This window comes from Scomber scombrus, chromosome 16, assembly GCF_963691925.1.
Source record: "Scomber scombrus chromosome 16, fScoSco1.1, whole genome shotgun sequence".
NCBI lineage: Eukaryota > Metazoa > Chordata > Actinopteri > Scombriformes > Scombridae > Scomber > Scomber scombrus.
This window is the reverse complement of record NC_084985.1, coordinates 15,255,836-15,275,421: the sequence shown is the minus strand read 5'-3', so window position 1 is coordinate 15,275,421 and position 19,586 is coordinate 15,255,836. Positions and strand designations below refer to the sequence as shown.

The following is a 19,586-nucleotide window of genomic DNA, read 5'->3' as shown; positions in this document are numbered from 1 at the left end:
GGTGGCTTTGGTGGAAAAAAAAAAGGGAAAAAAAGTGTGTTTGTGAGTGTGTACCTGACGCCAGACTACAGCAGCAGCACAGAGGTGGAAGTGCTGACAGCGGCAGGGCTGAATGACTGGGGGGCTCTGTTGTGGGGGCTCTGTGTCGGGTGGAGGGCTGTAAAGTTGGTTCCCAAATGGGCCCGGGGATTAAAATGTGACAGCTCAACAAACGAGCACAAGTGATGCGTTCTTTCCAGAGTGATCCGTTTGTGTGGCGCTTGGAGCGGCTCTGTCCAACCCCCACCAACAGCTGCTCTCTCTCTCTCTCTCTCCCTCTCTCTCTCCCCCTCTTTCTTTCTTTTTCTTTCTCTCCATCCCAGAGCACCGAGCCAGAGAGAAACACGGCCGTGCTGCCTTTGTCTTTTTCGACTGCTATGTGTGCAACTCTGGATGCATGTGTCGGTGTACGTGTGAGTGAAACATGTGGAAAAGCGACTGATTTAGTGTTTCTCATTGTCTGAAGCCATTTTCAACCTCTCTCCTTTGTCAGTGCCTTTGTTTTGTTTGCCAAGTCCCCCTTTTTAGTCCAAGAGTCAAGTCAGAGTTGATGACATTTTCAGTTTTTTGTTTCTTTGTATTTTTTTGTCTCCTGGTGATGTGTTTGTTTTGCATAGGTCGAGAGGTCGAGACACAGAGTAAAAAAAAGGGGACATTCAGCATCAGGAAGATAAAAAGGTAGTTCTTCAAATATGTGTGACACGACGAGTTACGACTCCTCAACTTCCTGACAGAGGTCACATAATAATAGCTAACACATTGGAAACGGTTCCATTTCCCTGATTATCAGAAAATATTAACTCCAAAAAATGCACTTGAAAAAACAAAAAGAACAAGGAGAGCCCTCAATATGTAATAATAACAATAATAAATATATACGTTACGAGGGCGTCAAATAACTGAAAACACTTGTGGAACACCACAAGCAAAAAAAAGAAGAAAAAAAAGAACAGTTTCTCTAAACTTAAAAACGTTAAAGACAGCAATAGGACTTAAAGGCTTAGTTTAACACCTACACCAACCACAGGGATTAGTTCCTGCATTTCTTCTCTAAAAATAGGTACTCTACTACAGTGATAATAGTAATGATAATAATCATAATCATAGTAATAACAACAACAATAATAGTAAATCATTTTCCATTATTTGTTCTGTGACTTTTTTTCATTTTCTCATTTTTTGGTTGAAGCACAGCAAGTTGGAAAGTTACTGTAAAAGTTCCCACCTCACCATCATCATCACTACCACCACCACCACCACCACCATCATCATTATCATCTTATTTTTAAGCAACTCTGCCTCTGAGTCGCTGACTCTCCCCCCCTCAAAGCCACTCCCTCTTCCTTTTCCTCTGCCGCTCCTCCTCGTGACCAATCAGTTGTGGCTGGGGGCGGGACTCCCCTCTCTGCGTGTCCAGTGGTTGCAGTGGCTGCTATTGCATGCGGTCCGCTTGCAGCTGCTGGGGCTGGTACTGGCCAAAAGCTGCGGCAGCGGCGGCGGCTGAGCCCGGGGCGGCGGTGGCTAAAGGCTGCTGGACTGCATAGCCATAGCCGGCAGTGGCCACATAGCCTGTGGTGGCAGGGGAGGCGGCATAAGGATACTGCTCATAGGCGGCAGCGGCGGCGGCACTGGCTGCAGCTGCAGAATACTGCGCGTAGGCTGCTCCGGTGTAGTCGATGTAGGGGGAAGAAGCGGTGGCAGGTGCAGCAGCTGTGGGCTGCACATGAGGGGATGACCACGCTAGGCTGTACGAAGGCCTGAGGGTACACATAGTGGGCCGGGATGCTGCAGGACAAATAAACACATATGAGGGGTTAGTTTAATTCAGCACAAAGCTCTGTCTGAGAGTAAGATCCCTCACCCTGAAACCCAAACCCAACTCCATCACACTGCGGCCAAGCGCCCTCCCACCACACAGCCCCAGTCCAATCCACCAGTCAAGAACAGCAAGGAAATGCCTGCTAGTAGGGATTAGAACAATATAGGGTTGCCAAAATAGAAATCTCTCTGTGAAAAGAAGATTTGAAGGTGAGGAAAACATTGAACCCCCAGAGGATGCTTATTTAACCTCTGGGTCACCCAAATCACATCTGTATGATCACATTTGGAGGAAATGAGGCCTGGGTGATGATGTCATCTTCTGTATTGGGTGTATCATGGGAAACAGGTTTCTGTTTATCTGTCTTGGGCACTTTGAGGTTGTGTTTGTGGAGACAGAGCTGCAGAGAGGCAGAGGGAGGTGAGACTAAAAGACAAAGACAGAAAAAGTTTGGGAGTTTTAACCTGTAGCTTGTCTGTGGGCCACATGTGGATTTGGCTCTGGTGCCGTCCCCCTTCCCTGCTGGAGGGCAGGCGGGGAGGGAGGGGGCTTACAGTGCCGGGAGCGGGGGTGCGGACAGAGGAGATGAGCCCAGGGAAGCATTGTGAAAATGTCACTGCCACTTTGACAGCTGGACAGTTTTCAAAAAGGGACGCTGCTGGCCATTTCCCCCTCTGTGTCGGGACAAAGAGCCGGGGAGGCATTGGGGGGAGCCGGGACTAGGCTCTGCACCCAGAGGGATGTTTCGATTAAATAAACAATTATGAACAATGAGCACATTCTGCCCTCCATGACATAGCCTTATCCCCCCCCCCCCCCCCCCCCCCCCCCCCCCCCCCCCCAGACTCTATAAGGTCTGGAAACTCAGTCAGACAGCAAGCATGAAGGGAGCTTTTGAAAAATTATCACTACGTGTTCAAAGAAGTGTCAACTTTTGACTCTAGGTGGAAGCAAGAAGACACAACTTGAAAGCTTTTGGTTTTGTGTGAATTTGAGTCTTTGATATCTTGAAAAACTGCCCTACCCTCCACTTTAGAGAGAAAAGTAGAGTCAAATTCAATCTCACTGTGATTCAGATGGAATGAGAAGCATCAGGCTTCACTTGCTACTGGAACAATTTAATTTTATCGACTCCTAAAACAGCTATGTGTCTGTTTTGGATGAGATGCGTCTGTTGGTAAGTTTGAATGAAGATGGTTAAAAATATATATATCTGTTGAGAAAAAAATCAAGGAAACCAAATATAATCAGTAGAGTTTGCATAAATGACCTTCACGTGGTCACTTAGGTGTCTGTGTTTGGGAGAGAAGAGAGGAAGTGTAGAAAATGTTAGAAGTAAAGTGAATGGCGGGATCTATCGTGGCAACCCTATTGTCAGCACTCCATTATCCAATCCAATCACATCTCAACCAAAAACAGTGGGCCCAGAGAAAAACAGGAAAAACAAAACAACAGCAAGGCGTCAGAGAGGAGGAAATATGTAAAAATAGTCCACCGTGACTAGACTGATTACATGAAAAGGGCACAGCACAATCACTCAACTGGAAAGACACAAAAAAAAAGAAAAAAGGGAGGTATAAACTGAGTAAGTAGAGGTGTGGCTATTACTAAAGGGTAAAGGTCACTGTCAGATGCTTTAAATATTTCACACATCCATACACACACACACACACACACACACACACACACACACACACACACACACACACACACACACACACACACACACACACACACACACACACACACACACACACACACACACAGGTTAAACCGATTCTTGAAGACCAGTAACATTTCTTGAAAAGATTTTGTGTTTTCATCTGAGTTTCTCTGAGCCTCCAAAATAACATATTTGTCATCATCATGTGACACTGACACCCTCCTTTGAAACATAATGAAACTCAGCAGGTTAAGGCAGGTTTCCAGGAAGAGTTTATAGGACGCCATATCTAAAAGCTGTCTAAATAAAAAGAACTCCCACATAATGCAATGAAGAATGAAATCAGTGGAAACAGTCTCCAACAACAAACAGGGAGGAAATTCCTCACACTGGAAGTGGATGTCGCTCACTGGACAGTATCCAATATATCAGTATTGGTCTGATTGGTGTAAATCTGTGATGAAAAGATTCACAGACAGCTAGCTGTCTTCATTTGAGCTATTTAAATATAAAAAAATAAATTTTTAGTTTGAGTGCAGGGGACCTTTAAACCTCCTGTCTAACACCATATATAATGATTGTGTAACATTTATTTAATCCAAAGAAGACATTTTGTCAGTTAGATAAAAAAAATCAACTGTTACTATTACTGCCTGTGTGTTTTAAAAGCCGTTCGCCTTTAAATTAGCCTCGTGACTCGGGATAAATTACATTAAACAAACTTCAACAAGATTCAGCCAAGATTCAGATTGACTGTAGAAGCTGCAGATCAAAGAGTGACTATTTTACACCACATATTTTTTAAAAGGACTTTGGTGGCATGTGCCCATCTCCTCTGATGTTGTAATCAAACTCCCAGCTCAATGCATTCTAGTTAGAACCTTTGCTGTCTCCGATTCCCCACCATCGCAGTATCTATGGGACGGTATGGGATTCACACACACACACACACACACACACACACACACACACACACACACACACACACACACACACACACACACACACACACACACACACACACACACACACACACACACACAGACATACACACAGACACACACACATAGAATAAGCAGAGGTTCTGGCCATGGGAAACAAAGCTCTGGCTGACCCATCAGTGTGGCCTCCTTTCCCCCGGGATGATCATAAAATAAGATGATCAAAAATATCAAAGTTAAATGTAAGGCTGTTTTGTGAAGCAATGCCGGTACCTATGATGTGTCCAACTCTGTGTGTGTGTGTGTGTGTGTGTGTGTGTGTGTGTGTGTGTGATTTGACTGGAATTTCATGTTCAAGCAACCCAGCGGTCATTAAAGTTCAAGGCTAAATAAAGGCACTCTGCCGTTGCCCTGAAGGAGAGGACGAATGTACACTGAAGTGAGAGGATCTAATGTGTTTGTGTGTGTGTGTGTGTGTGTGTGTGTGTGTGTGTGTGTGTGTGTGTGTGTGTGTGTGTGTGTGTGTGTGTGTGTGTGTGACATTGGTAGTGAACACCTGTCCTACTTCCATAGAGTTGTTCATAAGGCTTGTTTCTATGCAACAGATGAGACACAGATAGTTCTGGTGTCTAGTTCCACTTTAAGCACAGCAGGACTTCAGTCATCCTCCACACATAGCAAGTTACTTGGATCATGGTAGTTTGTTTATTGAAGTTTGGTATTGAAGAAAGCTAAATAAAGCTACAATCATCTCAAGATCCCAGAGAGCAGAGAGGCAGTTTCCTAATGGCTGTAGAGATGCCCAGTTTGAAACCTGCTCTCATAATTTCAGGATGTGAGAAGATAATTACCAACAATTTTTTTTAATGGCAAACTTCAACCGGACACTGACAAATCTTGGTCTCACAGTTTTTTCACAGTTAATGTCTTTGAGATGAATACAAAAGTTGATGGATCTCACTAAGAAGTCACATTATATTACTGAAAGACCCCTATGGACATGTTTTAAGACAGACAAAAGATACTCATCAATTGACATCACCTTCGTCTCCCTCATGGAGAAATCCAGAATCTATAAATGTGCAGATATTGGTAATGCATATGAGGGAAACAAAATTGAGCATGCACGGCTTAGAAAAGGAAACAAGGTGCTATTACTCCCTAAAATCTACATTATGCTCATAAATCTGTTAATGAGTCTCAAAATGTGCTCTGCACTTGTAAATCTGTGCCTGCATGCTCTGAAAATGTTAACTTGCAGACTGGTTAGAGCTCAAATTTGCTTTGTACTTTGTTGATACTTTTGTCTGTAATTCTATATAATTTTTTGCAGGAGCACTAAGTGTGACAAGCTGACACTCTGTTGTCACTATGGACTGATGATCAGGTGGTTAGCACATGTGTATGTGAACATGGAGGCTATACATTTAAACACCCGCTCTGACCCTGTTTAAATGGCCCCTGCCCTGCTCTTACATGACAGAGAGAGACAGCTAACCCTCACCAGACCCCCACCCCCACACCCTCCCCACATCCCCAACACACACACATACACATACAGACACACACACACAAAACACAGAGCTTCATGCGACTGCAGTGTCAGCATTCGGGGCTTTGTGTGGCACAATGGGTGCGCTTGTTTTCCTTAACACCACGGACCCATGTGACGAAAGCTCGTTCCGAGAGAATAAGAGAGCGAGAGAGAGAGATCCAGACATTTGTTTGTGTCACACTGGAGACTTTGGTGCGTTGAGCTGAGCTTGAAATGCATGTGGACAGACAAAGACAAACACAAACACAATGAGAGCACACTGTCATGTGTATCAACCAGACATGTTCACCTGTTCACATTCAACTATGAATACAGCTCACACACGTCCACATTCACACTTAAACACATTACTAAGGCGTTTTCCTGTTTGAATGGCCACCAAATTTGGCCGTGGCTTCCCAGTTAATTACTAGACTTGTCATTCATTCATCGGACATTCACATTTGTGATTGGAAAATGGCAGTACATGACCTTAGTTTTATGATGAGAGACAAAGAGATGAAGACAAAAAGGAAGACATATGAACAGAGACGACAGAGTAGGACAGCAGTAATGTGGCAAAAAGTTATCTCTGCTACGCTGTGTTAATATAATAAACTGCTAGTAAAATCAGGAAGATGCTATAAGCACACGCAAGCAGTGGGTTGGGGGGGAAAAAACAAAATAAATCACACAGAAAAGTCACCACTCATTCCAACAAGACAGCCAAAAACACATAAAACAGCACATCCTGTTAAACAAAACAGGTCAACCACAAGCTAAAAGCAATAAAGAAAAATAAACAAAAAGAAAAATTGCTCGTCCTTGTCAAAGTTAACCACAAAAAGAACACCCCAAAAATTCAGTCAATCCAGCTTTTTTTTTTTTTTTGGTCATTAAAGTAGAAAGCACACGGTTTAGCTAACAACACCACTTCATAACCGCACACTCAAAGCTCTAAAGTTCTATTCAAATAAAACGAAAGAAGTCAAAATGAAACCCACGTACATGCATCTATAATCACCATTTTGAGAGCTTGTTTGTGTGTGTTTGACTCTACAGGTAATTCCTTTCTCTGATCTGTGATTACGTTCGCAGAACTATTCCACAAACCAGCACAGTTAGCTTAACCGAGACCGAGCCTGTCGAACCAGAGAAAGATAGATAACATTGAGTCAGACTGGAACGTTCCATCATTGTCCACTCAACACACATGCACACGCGCACACACACACACACACACACACACACACACACACACACACACACACACACACACACACACACACACACACACACACACACACACACACACACACACACACACACAGGTATGCATACACACACTCGCACATACATTCACAAACAGGCAAACCTAGAATAGGCAGTTTGACTTGCTTTTTTGGTGGGCAATAATAAAAAAGAATAAGCTACATACTTCTAATTGTCCACCTCTAATTATCAGACATCAGTTATGTTCGGGGAGACAAATGGTTTGAAGACTGATAGTAACAATTATCACACATTAAACTGAGGAAAGATTAAATCAAAACAGGTTAATAAATCACTTGTCCCTACATGAGTAATATCTACAATTCAACACTCCTCCAAAAAACATATGGATTTATCAGTACTTACCCATAAGGCCTTTGGATGAACGCAGGGTGAATTTGGGGAACACCAAAAGTAAAACCTGCAGGGAAAAAAAGGAATATGAATTAATAAAATCTTGTAAATCTTTCTCTTCACTTGCAGGATTCACTACAGTAGTAAGTATAACTTATTAGCTCCCTATGTTCTTACAACTGCAGACGCTACCTGAAGAGCAAACAAATGAACCCTCAGGTAAAAATGGGGAAGGATTGGCTTGATTTTCTTGTTCGCGGCTTTCCTTATAAAACCAACTACACGACTACTTAGTAGTTCCAAAAAAACACAGTGAGAACAAAAGCAGCAACAAAAGGTTGCCTCTTCAGAATCAATACAAGAGACACATTTTCTAATCTTGAACTTTTTTTCATTTTGGCCACATCTGATTGAAAGGTCTGACAAAAAACATGAGGCTTTTTAAGGAAATTAAACCCATTATCTATGTTTTATTGTCTGTACCTGGCTGCATCACCCGAGGCTTGGCTCCCAGGTAGGCCAGGTTGACGTTGGCCTTCCTGCCATCGATGATTGGGTTGGGGTCCTTACAGGCACGGTCTGCAGCTGAGCGGTCTGCCATCGTAACCTGACAGGAGGGAAAAACACAGAGGATGGGAAAGATGTACATTACTGAAGTCCAAATGTAAGTGATATTTCCTTTCCTGCTGACTTGACATAAGGAAAGAGGGTGCACTGAACTAAAGACCAATGAGGATAAAGCCTTATTAAGTGCTGAGACGTTTCTGACATTTCTGTGTCTGTAGGAAAAAGAGAGGATATATTTTGTCTATGAGTGTGTGTGGCCATCGTTACAGCAGCAGGTATTTGGCACCACACCACACATCCATCATCCTCATGTGAATGTGTCAAAACTATCATCAGTGAATGAGAGCCTGGTTGAGAGGCTCCAGTATTGCTCCCAATATAACAGCCAAACTTTACAACTCAACTCAGAAGCTGTGAGCTGAGTTGTAAAGTTTTGCAACTTAAATACACTCAAATGACCTCTCCAGAAGGGTTTCTGAAGGGCATGAATTTGAGTGTATTGAAGTAGAAGCTAGACAAAATTCATATCAGATTTGGTGTGAAAAGTTGGACCAAACATACACATACAGACATTTATTCCTATCAACAGTGACTGTGCAACGTTTACTCTATCTGCTGGGGGGAAAATGCCAAATATCTTCTCAAATCCTGGTCTGAGGAGCCAAATAAGGGCCAATATGGTGTCCGGATCTCTCTTTAGGCAGTCACATTAGTATATATTACCAATAATTGTATAGATTAATTACGATCAGTCACAATTAGTATTTTTAAGCGTACTAACTGAGCATTTGGTAGCATTTTCTCTCTACAACTGCGCTTCAAATGCTTTCTGTCAGTCAGGTTTTATAAGCGAGAGTATTTTCCCAACATAGTGAACAACGTCGTAAATAGCTCCAAGATGATGAAACCCTTTTCAGAAAAGTCTGAGCGGTGATATCAAGTCGTCATCATGTGTTTTTCCCCCTCCTCAGCTCACTAGAGCTGTCAGTTAGAGGGCAGCTCGGTGCCAGGGCGCACAGAGACGCGCAACAAGTTGGTGATTGAGAAATGACAAATTGAAGCAGGGTCTGCTTATCGAAACATTAACATCCCATGACTGCAGATATATTAATGTTGGTCATTATATTGTGGAGAGAGAAAAAAGCAACAGATGCGCACTTTAAAAGAGACACTTTATCAAAGACTTACGATGGAGGAATGTGCGTGCGTAAAATAAAATAAAAAGTCAAATGAAGCGTAAACTTGTTTAATTGTGTTATTTGTTGATACTTACGAATCCATAACCCCTCGACTTGCCGGTCTGTCTGTCGGTAATGACCACCGCTTCTTCAATCTCACCAAACACCTCAAAATATTTCCTGAGACTTGAATCCGTGGTGTGGTAGGGAAGACCCCCGACAAAAATCTTCGTATAGGTCGTGTCCTTTTGCGTGGTGTGCATTGTTAGTGCAAAATACAATAAATAGGAACAATTAAAAAAAAGAATAGTGCAATGTCTCCTTATCAGTAATTCTTTGGATGAAGAGAGAGAAAGACAGAGAGAAAGAGCGCTGTTACTTTTCAAGAAGAGAAAACAAAACAAAACGCGACAAAAAAATGAAGCCTGGAGGTAGATTTATCTTCCGAGAGTTAAAGAGGGGAGTTATATGGAGCGGATTGTCCCAAAGAGACCACCCGGTGTTTCCAGCTCTTGTTGGTAACTCTGCTGTCTAACTGAATAGGTTTGGGACCCATTTCATAGGTTTGGGAGCGCTGCTTCTAACTCCACCCAGCTTTCTGTCCATCTCTGCCCGCCCACTGTGCGCGTACAAACAGCTGTGAAGCCTGTAGGTCTACTGCGTGTTAATCACCGAATTGACTTCCTGCATTCACAGAAACGCACAGATAAACCAACATTTTCGTTTAATTCATGCCTGCACTGTGTGAAACTCTGGAGCCACTCCATGCACACACACACACACACACACACACACACACACACACACACACACACACACACACACACACACACACACACACACACACACACACACACAAAGATATCAATAACCTTGTTTAATTCACCATCAGAGACCACCAAGACCTGCTCTTACTGATTATATGTTGGGGTCAAAGAGGAGCGGAGATGGTACATGTGTGATCAAACATTAGAGAAAATCATCAAACTCTCAGTGAAAATTTGTGAGATTTTCACTCATTTATAAATTGGATTTCCTCTCTTAGCTGAGATATGATCCCCTTTCTTTGTCCATGTTTAATCGTTGCCATACTTTGAACTGTGGGCCTACATGGATTAAGCCTCTTACATAAACAGTGGGTCGGGGTCTGGAAGCAGTCAGGACACAGACACATCACAGCAGCAACCGGGAGAAGATAGACAGGTGCAGCTTTGAGCCTCCACTGGAGGGATCTGCCTTCACTTGTGGGGGGTTTGACAGAGTTTTGGCAAGTTTCTGTGTCCATGGAAACAGCCATATGGTGTGATGGTGCCATGAGTTAAAAGAGAAGTGAAACTCTTTTTGTCCAGCAACATTTGAAAGTCTGCTTTTTTATTGAAAAGTCATAAAGACAGTGGCTCCCACTGTTTGTACTGTTATGCATAAACAAAAGGTTTGCAAAGTCATGTCTGACAACCTATAGGACAAAATTTACATCTTGTATGGGTCCTTGGAATGGAAATGTTGAGCCAAATCTACCCTTATGATCATAAAAAAAGTTTATATTGATCACATTTAAGTATTTGAATCAACTGAGAAGCAGTAACTTGTGCGTCACAGAGTTACGCAGTGATTATAACGGGTAAGGGATCAGGTGAAACAGTCAGACATCAATTCAATCGAGATCCTCTGAACATCAATGATTTAAATAAGTCCTCTGCTCTGCTGGATGGATCCCCTTTTGAACAGCCAGCAGGAGTAATACACCTCCAGTAATGTGAGAGGGAACTCTGCTGTTAATTATTCATGGCAGCTTCTCTTCTGTGAGCGTTGTGCTCCTGCATGTGGATGCTGGCCTACATATCCCCCACCCACCCAACCACCACCACCTAACAGAATGAGTTCACACATTTGAAGCAGGAGCATAACTATGTGTCATTTTCCTGTGGAAAATTACCTGCTAATGTCTTCCCATGTAAAGTGAGTCAAAATTAACTGGAAGAAGAAAGAATTTGTGCTCTGGATCTTCAGATGTGTTTTACCACAGACTTTATGACTGATTACTTTTTGCATCTTTGTAAGCTGATGACAAAAAGTAACATAACTCTTGCACAAAATGTGTAAGGTACCCATATATTGTACCATCCATCTAAATGTGAATTGCCACTGCAAGAACTTCAGATCACAAAGAAATGCAACCTGATCGAGCGTCTGTCCGCAGCGTCTCTGCTCACTCACTATTTTATTCATGCAGCCACACGCCCTTTAAAGTCAGAGTGGAGTGGTGAAAAAAGGGGACCGTATCCAGTTTCTCTGGCTCAACAATGGGGATTCGGTCAGGTTGCGTCCTCTTGTTTTCTCTGTTAATGTGCATCATGTTGACTTGTCTGAATCATCTGATAGTTTTACAATAAAGCCTTTGTTCCCATTTAAAGCTTGATTGATGATATTCTCTCTAATAAACATTGGAAATAGTCAAACTGACAATTTAAATGAGTGAGATATGACGTGTGCAGACATGAATCAGTAATGATCCACAGCTGTTTGTATATTAATTCAAATAAAAGTTTTCATACACATAAGTCACATCTGTAGGGACTTTTTTCAGTTTGATTAAGACAAAGGCCGCACAGCTGAAATTGAAACTGTAACCATTTGGCCCAAGCACGCACCTGCCAGGCAGAGAAAAGCTGGAGGTCAAAGGTCACTTAAACAGCTGAATACCCATAGCACAGTCACACCAAGGTCAGCCTCAACACCCCTCGCTCCCTCTCTTTTAGAAACAAATCTAAAAGTTTATTTTTCTTGACATTAAACTAACTTAATAAAGTTTTAGATTCTGACAGATCACTGAGCTGAACATCACACGTTGGGGAAAAAAAGGACATTTTGTCGATCAATAAAATGTCACCTCACACATCTTTCCTCCTCACATGCTGACAAACTCCTCCTCTGAGCAGTTTATCTTGTAGATGAGGTGTACTGACTTCAGGGAGTCAACACAATTTAAACCCACTGAAACAGCGCCATCTTATGTCCAACATAACAAATGCACCCTTCACAAGACTGAATAATATCATTACAGATAAGAATAAAACAAACGTTAAAATCAGTTTGCTGTGTTGGCAAGAACATTAAGTCTTGGTCACATTTATTAAAGCATTCACTGAGGTACATTTTATTGCATTAGAAACAAAAAACCCTCATGTTCCTTTGTGCTTATTACTGAGCTACAATATTATTAAAACAATTAATGCACTTTCCCAGCACTGGAAATGAGATTGGATGAGCCTCATTTCGCCTGTAAGGCCAGTCACGGCACAATATGTACTGTATATATTTCTTTTACATCTTTCTTAAGTTTGACAGACCGCATGACTGTGCAAAAATAACTATTTTGGCTCCTCCCTCCCTCTCCTAGTGCTAATTCATGGCTCCTTCATGTAATAACTTAAAATACCTCTTCTTTGTCTTCTGCACGTAGAAAACTGTCGTCGTTCTCCAGCTCCCCTGAGACTGAGAGGAGCTGACCCGCCGTGAACTCCTCCACCTGGGTCAACTCCTCCTCCTCCTCCTCCTCCTCCACCTCCTCCTTCTTTGCCCCATCACTATCCTCACCTATCCTCTCTGCACTTTCCCTCCATCCCCCGTTGTTATCTCCGCTCTCTCCTCCTCCATCCATCCCTCCTCTCTCGTCTGCTGCGGTCACTCCTTCTCTGTTTTCCCTGCCGTCACCTCCTGATTCTCTCACACAATCTCCTCCCTCGGCCGCCTCACGTATGATCTGGCTGTAGAGCAGAGGAACTGGACTCAGGTCAGGTGTAAGAGGTGACTGTAGAGGCTCCACGGGAGTGACGGTTGTGTCCTCATCCTCCTCAGTCTTGGAGGTGGGGATAGCTCCACGAACACGGGCCGACTTGGTCCTCAAACGTGCCTTGAGCTCATCTTCCCTTAACTGCAAGAAAAGGGAGGGAGTGTGGTATAAAATGTTTTAATAAATTATGTTTATGATGACTACACTAAAGATTATGATATGTGGTTAAGAGTGAAGAATGTTTATCTTACACCTGCTGATTTAATGTGCACCTACTGATTGAGTTTTCTGTATTGTAACCCACAGATGTGAAATATAACTAGATGAGAAAGTGAGTGAAACATGTAACCAAATATTTATCAGTTAACATTACTTTTTTTTTTTTTTTTAACGCAGTAAGAGGAAGCCAGAATATAATGGTGTCTGTTAAAGACGGTACATTGTATTTTTTAAGAAACCAATGCTGAGGGGTGAAAAAATGGTATCAGCAGAAAATGTGTGTGTAAAAAAAAAAGAATCCTGTATAAGCCAGGATGGTCGTGGTGGAGAAATAACTGGTGTCAAGGACAGGTTAGCTGGTGGACATGACATGTTGTGTGCCAAAATGAAAAAGAAAGGATAGATCGTGGTAGGAAAGTACCGATGTCAAGATATCAGGATGATATCATAGGATGATATCATGGTACTTTCCAGCAAACACCAACCAACACCAGCCAAGTTTGAAGGTATAAAAGAGGGCACCTAATACTGTATGTTCATTGCTCATAGACCTTGTCTGGCTGGTCTATAAATTGGCCGCCAATAAAACTCTATTGCACTCAACTCAGAAAACTCATGGGGATTTTTGGGACTCTGAAGAATTTTTTGAAGAACAGAGAAAGCGACAAAGTCTTAGTTATTTTGAGACACATCAGGAGGGGATGAAAAAACTGCTAAACTCTGAGAGAGTCAAGACAAAGAGAGCAAGGCACTTTCAACAAAGAGCAGGTCTAGACCGTACCCTTTAATTTAATTTAGAGACCCAACATTCCCACATGAGCAGCACTTGGCTACAGCAGCGAGGAAAAACTTGTCTTTAACGTGAAGAAACCTCAGGAAGAACCAGGCTCTAGGTGGGCACACTAGGTATGGGATTATAACCGTGTTCAAGGTATACCGCGATATGAAAAAGTCACGATAACCCAAACCGCCAAATTTTCTGTCATACTGTTCCTAAGGTATGAGCCGTTTTTGTCTGGTCAAAGACAGAAAGTGCAGGTCAGAAATCCCTCAGGTGGTGCAGCTGCAGCGTATCACGACCCCTCACACTGTCATTACAGATTCAGGTTAAATTAACATGTCTGTCTTTATTTTTCTTCCTTTTAGGAACATTTTAGAGCTTTAATCGCAATACCGCAATACCGTGAAACCGTGATATTTTTGCTTATGGTTATCATACCGCCAGAATCTCATACCGGCCCATGCCTAGGGCACACACACACACACACACACACACACACACACACACACACACACACACACACACACACACACACACACACACACACACACACACACACACACACACACACACACACACAGTACCTTGCGTCTCTCTTCAGCGAGCTTTATCTTCTCCTCAATCTCTTCTCTGCTGGGGAGACGTTGTTCTTTCTTGGCTTTTAGAGACTCCAGTCTGGCAGGAGGCCTTCGCCTGGTCCCTTCCCTGTTATCCAGCTGATACACACACAGACACACACACACACACACACGCACACACACACACGCACACACACACACACACACACACACAGCAGAGGGAGACAAAGAACACTGAACCTTACAGGTGAACGCACTTTATTATACTTTATAATATATTTAAAAGGCAACTGATTTTACACATCAAAGTCTGCATGTGTGTGAGAATTTGTATAGTTGTAAGATACATTTCCTCAAGTAAAGTGAAGCCTAAATCATATTAGTGCTAGATTAAGACAATGAAGAAGAACGTGTGGAATAAAAACAGATCATATTTCTGGTTCTGCTGCAATACTTTTTTTTGACATTGTTATACGGTAGGAGTATCATGTTAAATCTCTTGCGGTTGTAAACTCCTCCAGAACAGCTATAAGTGTGGCTGACAAACACGTTTAAATGGCTTACTGGGTTGAGACCACCTGAATCGTTCCCGTGTTCAGTTTTTCCTTCATATCAAAGTGCGATATGATGAACTGTCACTGTTTCAGGTCATTTACTTTCATTCACACATTCAATTAATAGTGACTGCTAGTTATCATCAAACATACAACCATTAGGAGACATGTATGCTGGACTTTTCTTTTCAAGCTTCTAGTTCATACTTGATCTAAAGCAGTGGTGTCAAACATACAGCTCGTGGGCCAGAACCAGCCCCCTAATGGGTCCAATGCGGCCCACTGGATAACTTTGTAAAGTATGAAAATTGCAGAAAAGTAATTCCACTTTTTCAATAAAATGCACTACTATTCTCGCTTATTTTCACTCGCCATTCACTGCCAAGGCTTCTAACCTTCCGACTTGAGATAACTGACTAGCAATGTGATTCAGATTTGAAGGACATGTTTTTTTCTGTTTTATCAGTATTTATTACCAGGGTATCCCTAGATGGTTTGTTAAAAGTTATAAAATGTATTATATGTATTATATATATTATATATCATTTATAGGTTATTATGCAGTGGTTTTTCAGGTCCAGCCCACTTGAGATCAAATTGGGCTGTACGTGGTCCATGAAGTAAGAGTTTGACATCCCTGATCTAAATGATCTGTGGTAGCAGAAGGTTTTTTAGTTTTTTAACCATTTAGGATTATTGCTTTCTCTGTCCATGGCTTAAGTAATTAAATAGAGCTGCTAATAGCAGAAACTCTTCCATTTAAACATCACAGGCTGTTCTGAAATCTGAGATGATGTTGATGAGTCAATGCACAACAATTTCCTTGACATCAGGCATTTAACAACATGACTGTTATGCAGCTTTCAAGAACAGAAAAAATGAACAATTTCAGATATTTCAAAATGTCATGAAAGTTAGATCTAGTTTTTAAAAATCTTTTACCTTGTGAACTGCTGGTATATGATTAGCATTTGTGAACCAGGTACTCACCATGATGTTGTAGGCCTCTCCAGTCCCGCTGCTTCTCTCACTGGTCTGGCACTCTGGAATGATGCCCTGGTTCAGCAGCTCCTTCAGGATCTCACTGGACTTTTGACGCTCCTGCTGCAGCGAGCTCGGGTCGGCTGCAGAGGGAGACAGACGCCATACAAACACTTACAGATATGAAGCAATGGACTTTCTCTGTGATGTAGGGCACGTCAAACACACTCACCGTCCGCCTCATTTTCTCTGGCGAATGTCGGTAAAAGGGCTTTTCTGGGCACAGCTCCAGGTAACTCGAGTATCTCTCTGTTCTCCATCACCACCCCGCTGTCTGCAGTGCCCTTTGACACGGCCGAGTCTCCACGGCCGCCGTGTTTACTCCCGGTCTCATCCTGAACGCACAGAGAAATGTTACAGAGGAGGAAAAGATGCCACAAGATGAATAGACAGAGAGCTTTCTTCATGGTATCATAAACATGAGGTTGTCATGGTGGCATCTGTTTGTTGACGGTGTCATGGACACTCAGCTCAGGAACAATAATAACGACACGCTGATGGTACCTCCTGCAAAGTCTGAAAGCTTCTGCACAAAACTGCACATCAGTTCATAAATGCAGCATTATTTGATTCCTCAATATGTTAAATAATTGTTATAAAAGTGTTTGTGAGAGAAATTTTCAAATCAAAGCTAGGCCTAATTATTGGCCTCGTTAGTGTATGGTTAACTAACTAATATCACTGGTGTAACATGGCTGGCTGGAAGATAAAATGTTGCTGATTTAACAGTGTTTTCTGTCACCTATAAAACTCTGTGACTTTGTGTTATGAGCTATTCAGTTGTGGAAAGAAACCAAATACAATTTAATCAAGCATTGAGCTTGAGTACTAACTGAGATACTCGCACTTAAGTTTAGTATCTCCATTTTATGCCACATCATACATTCTGAGTTTCAACATTTCATTTCACTGCATTAATGTACAATTAGGCCTGCTTAGTTTTCAAATACATGGTGATGATATGAATAATCACGTCAAACTACTCAACAGTAGTAGTCTCGACTAGCTATAATTAAAAAGTGGGTTAATGCATCAATATTAACACTAATAATCCACAATTATCATATAGGCTTTATGAGAATACAGTAGACTGAAATGAGTCATTCTGCATATTGATCGCTTTCACCTTTGTAACTTTAAGGACAGTTTGCTCATAATATTTGAGCACTTTTACCAGCAGGGTATTTTGACTGTGCCTAAATATTTTTCAATGAAGGTTCAAATGTAGAGGTTCACCCCAAATATGGAGATAATTAATTGTAACCTATCAAGAAGTATTAAACACATGGGGTCATAAGGGATTAAAACACATACCAATTGACTAGATAACATGAAAGTTGCCCATGAATTTGAGCACTTTAGCACTTTTACACTTGAAGTTCATTCTGCTCTTCATTGGGATTTTTGGTGTAAAACTCACTTATAATTTGAACTATTTCTACATCGTGATATTGCTGCCTTGATAAAGATTTACATGTTGTATTTTGATATTTAGCACCAAAAAATGGGCAGAATAGAAAACCAGAGGCAGTGAAGGGGCCAGCAGTCAGTATTTGGGTCTTGACCCTCACAGTAACAGCTCTTCAGTGCATCTCACATTCTGCGCAAAAACGTCAAAAATGTTTTGGGATACTGTTGACGAGGATATACCAGTTTAACTCCACAGTTTTAGCTAAAAGTAGCTCCTAACTTACCTCGTCGGCTCTCAGAGGTTGGACCACGGTGTCTGTGGAGCTGCCACATCCCATCTTCTCAAAGCACAGGTGTGAGAGAAGTCCATAAAAGTCATAAATGTTACTTTAATCACAGCTTCGTGGGGTTTTTTTCTTTGGATATTGACCTCTTTAGCCTGACATTCCTTCACACGGACGGACAGACAGACCGCGGTCTCCTAGGACACGATCCGTTGCTAAGGGCCGTTGCTACGACAAATCTGACCCGGTTAAAGAGGTGAAACCCCGGAGACAAGCTGTAGATGTCAGAGTCAGGACACAACACTGTCTCACGTTGATGTTATCAGGGGCGGACTTTACTATTAGGTAATGTGGGCAATTGCCTGGGGCCCCCAACTACAATGGCCCCAAACAGCAATAGATTTATTTTGATATTAAGATATTAACCCTTAAACAGGCAACATGCACCAGGAAATGCATACCTTGATATCCTGGTGGAGATACAACTTACAAAATCCAAAATATTTTCAAAATGATTTGTGGAAATGTTTACTTAGGTGCAAATGAGATAACTAGTAACATCAAAGTTGATAAAAAAGTAAATAAAAGAATAATTGACATCTAATTATCTGCTCCTGCATGTTTAAGAGTTAAAAATATTATATTATGTTAGTCAATCTTTTATTTATACAGCGCCAAATTACAGCAAAGGTCATATCAAAGCACTTTCAACATAGAGCAGGTCTAGACCATACCCTTTAATTTAATTTTAAAGAGACCCAACATTCCCACATGAGCAAGCCCTTGGCGACAGCAGAGAGGAAAAACTCCCCCTTTAACTCACACTCACAGCACTTTATTTTTTTTACCCACCGGCCTTGTCTTAATTATTACCTGCCTTTGTTTTTGTTTTGTTGTATAGTTTTATGATGGGTCGTGATTGATTGTGTGTGACGCGGAATGTATGTCCTGGTATGTGGGTCAATGACGTATAAGGATTTAGAACAACTCAATTGTAGAATAATAAAAACAAGCATATCTAATGCAGTAGTTCAAACATTCAGAATGTCGTGTACCTGAAGCTCCATATTATATATTTGAAATTAAGTGATTTTAGTGGGTTTTTCAAGATTAATTGGCACTGGCCTTTAAAAAGAGTCATGTGGTGCGACCACGATTCATCTTGAAATAAATTAATTTACTTAACACGCTTCACATCTTTTTTTTTTACAAGTTTTCAGTAATATAAAGTGTTTGGAAACAAAGTATTTGCATTTTTTTTTTTAAATCTTTGTAAATGATGGTCTTTTATTTATATAAGACATTTCAAAATGAATCATGGTCGCACCAAATGACTTTTTTTTCAGGCCAGTGCCAATTAATCTTGAAAAGCCCCCACTAAAATCACTTTCAAATTGTAATATGAATTGTCAGGTACACAACATTCTGAATGTTTGAACTACTGCATTAGATATGCTTGTTTTTATCATTTAAAATTGAGTTGTTGAAAATCCTTATACGTCATTGACCCATGTATGTACATGAATGCAGTACAAGGAAGAAGACTCTTTGATCAGGCT

At 41.6% G+C, this 19,586-nt stretch overlaps 3 protein-coding genes across 3 annotated transcripts in view; 1 reads left to right on the top strand and 2 right to left on the bottom strand.

Moving 5' to 3' along the window:
* LOC133995855 (antizyme inhibitor 1-like) overlaps positions 1 to 19,586 on the top strand; it is a 547,935-nt gene that overhangs the window by 154,355 nt on the left and 373,994 nt on the right. The window lies entirely within an intron of this gene.
* Positions 1,472 to 9,630, bottom strand: rbm24a (RNA binding motif protein 24a). The gene is given in 5 exon segments (XM_062436145.1): positions 1,472 to 1,768; positions 1,770 to 1,824; positions 7,635 to 7,689; positions 8,106 to 8,229; positions 9,463 to 9,630. Coding segments are annotated over 5 exon segments (699 nt in total).
* stmnd1 (stathmin domain containing 1) lies at positions 12,798 to 18,081 on the bottom strand. Its single transcript, XM_062435425.1, has 5 exons — positions 18,028 to 18,081; positions 16,506 to 16,668; positions 16,283 to 16,416; positions 14,745 to 14,876; positions 12,798 to 13,301 (listed from the first exon to the last, which is right to left on the bottom strand). The coding sequence occupies exons 1-5, from the start codon at positions 18,079 to 18,081 to the stop codon at positions 12,798 to 12,800; spliced, it is 987 nt and encodes a 328-aa protein (XP_062291409.1).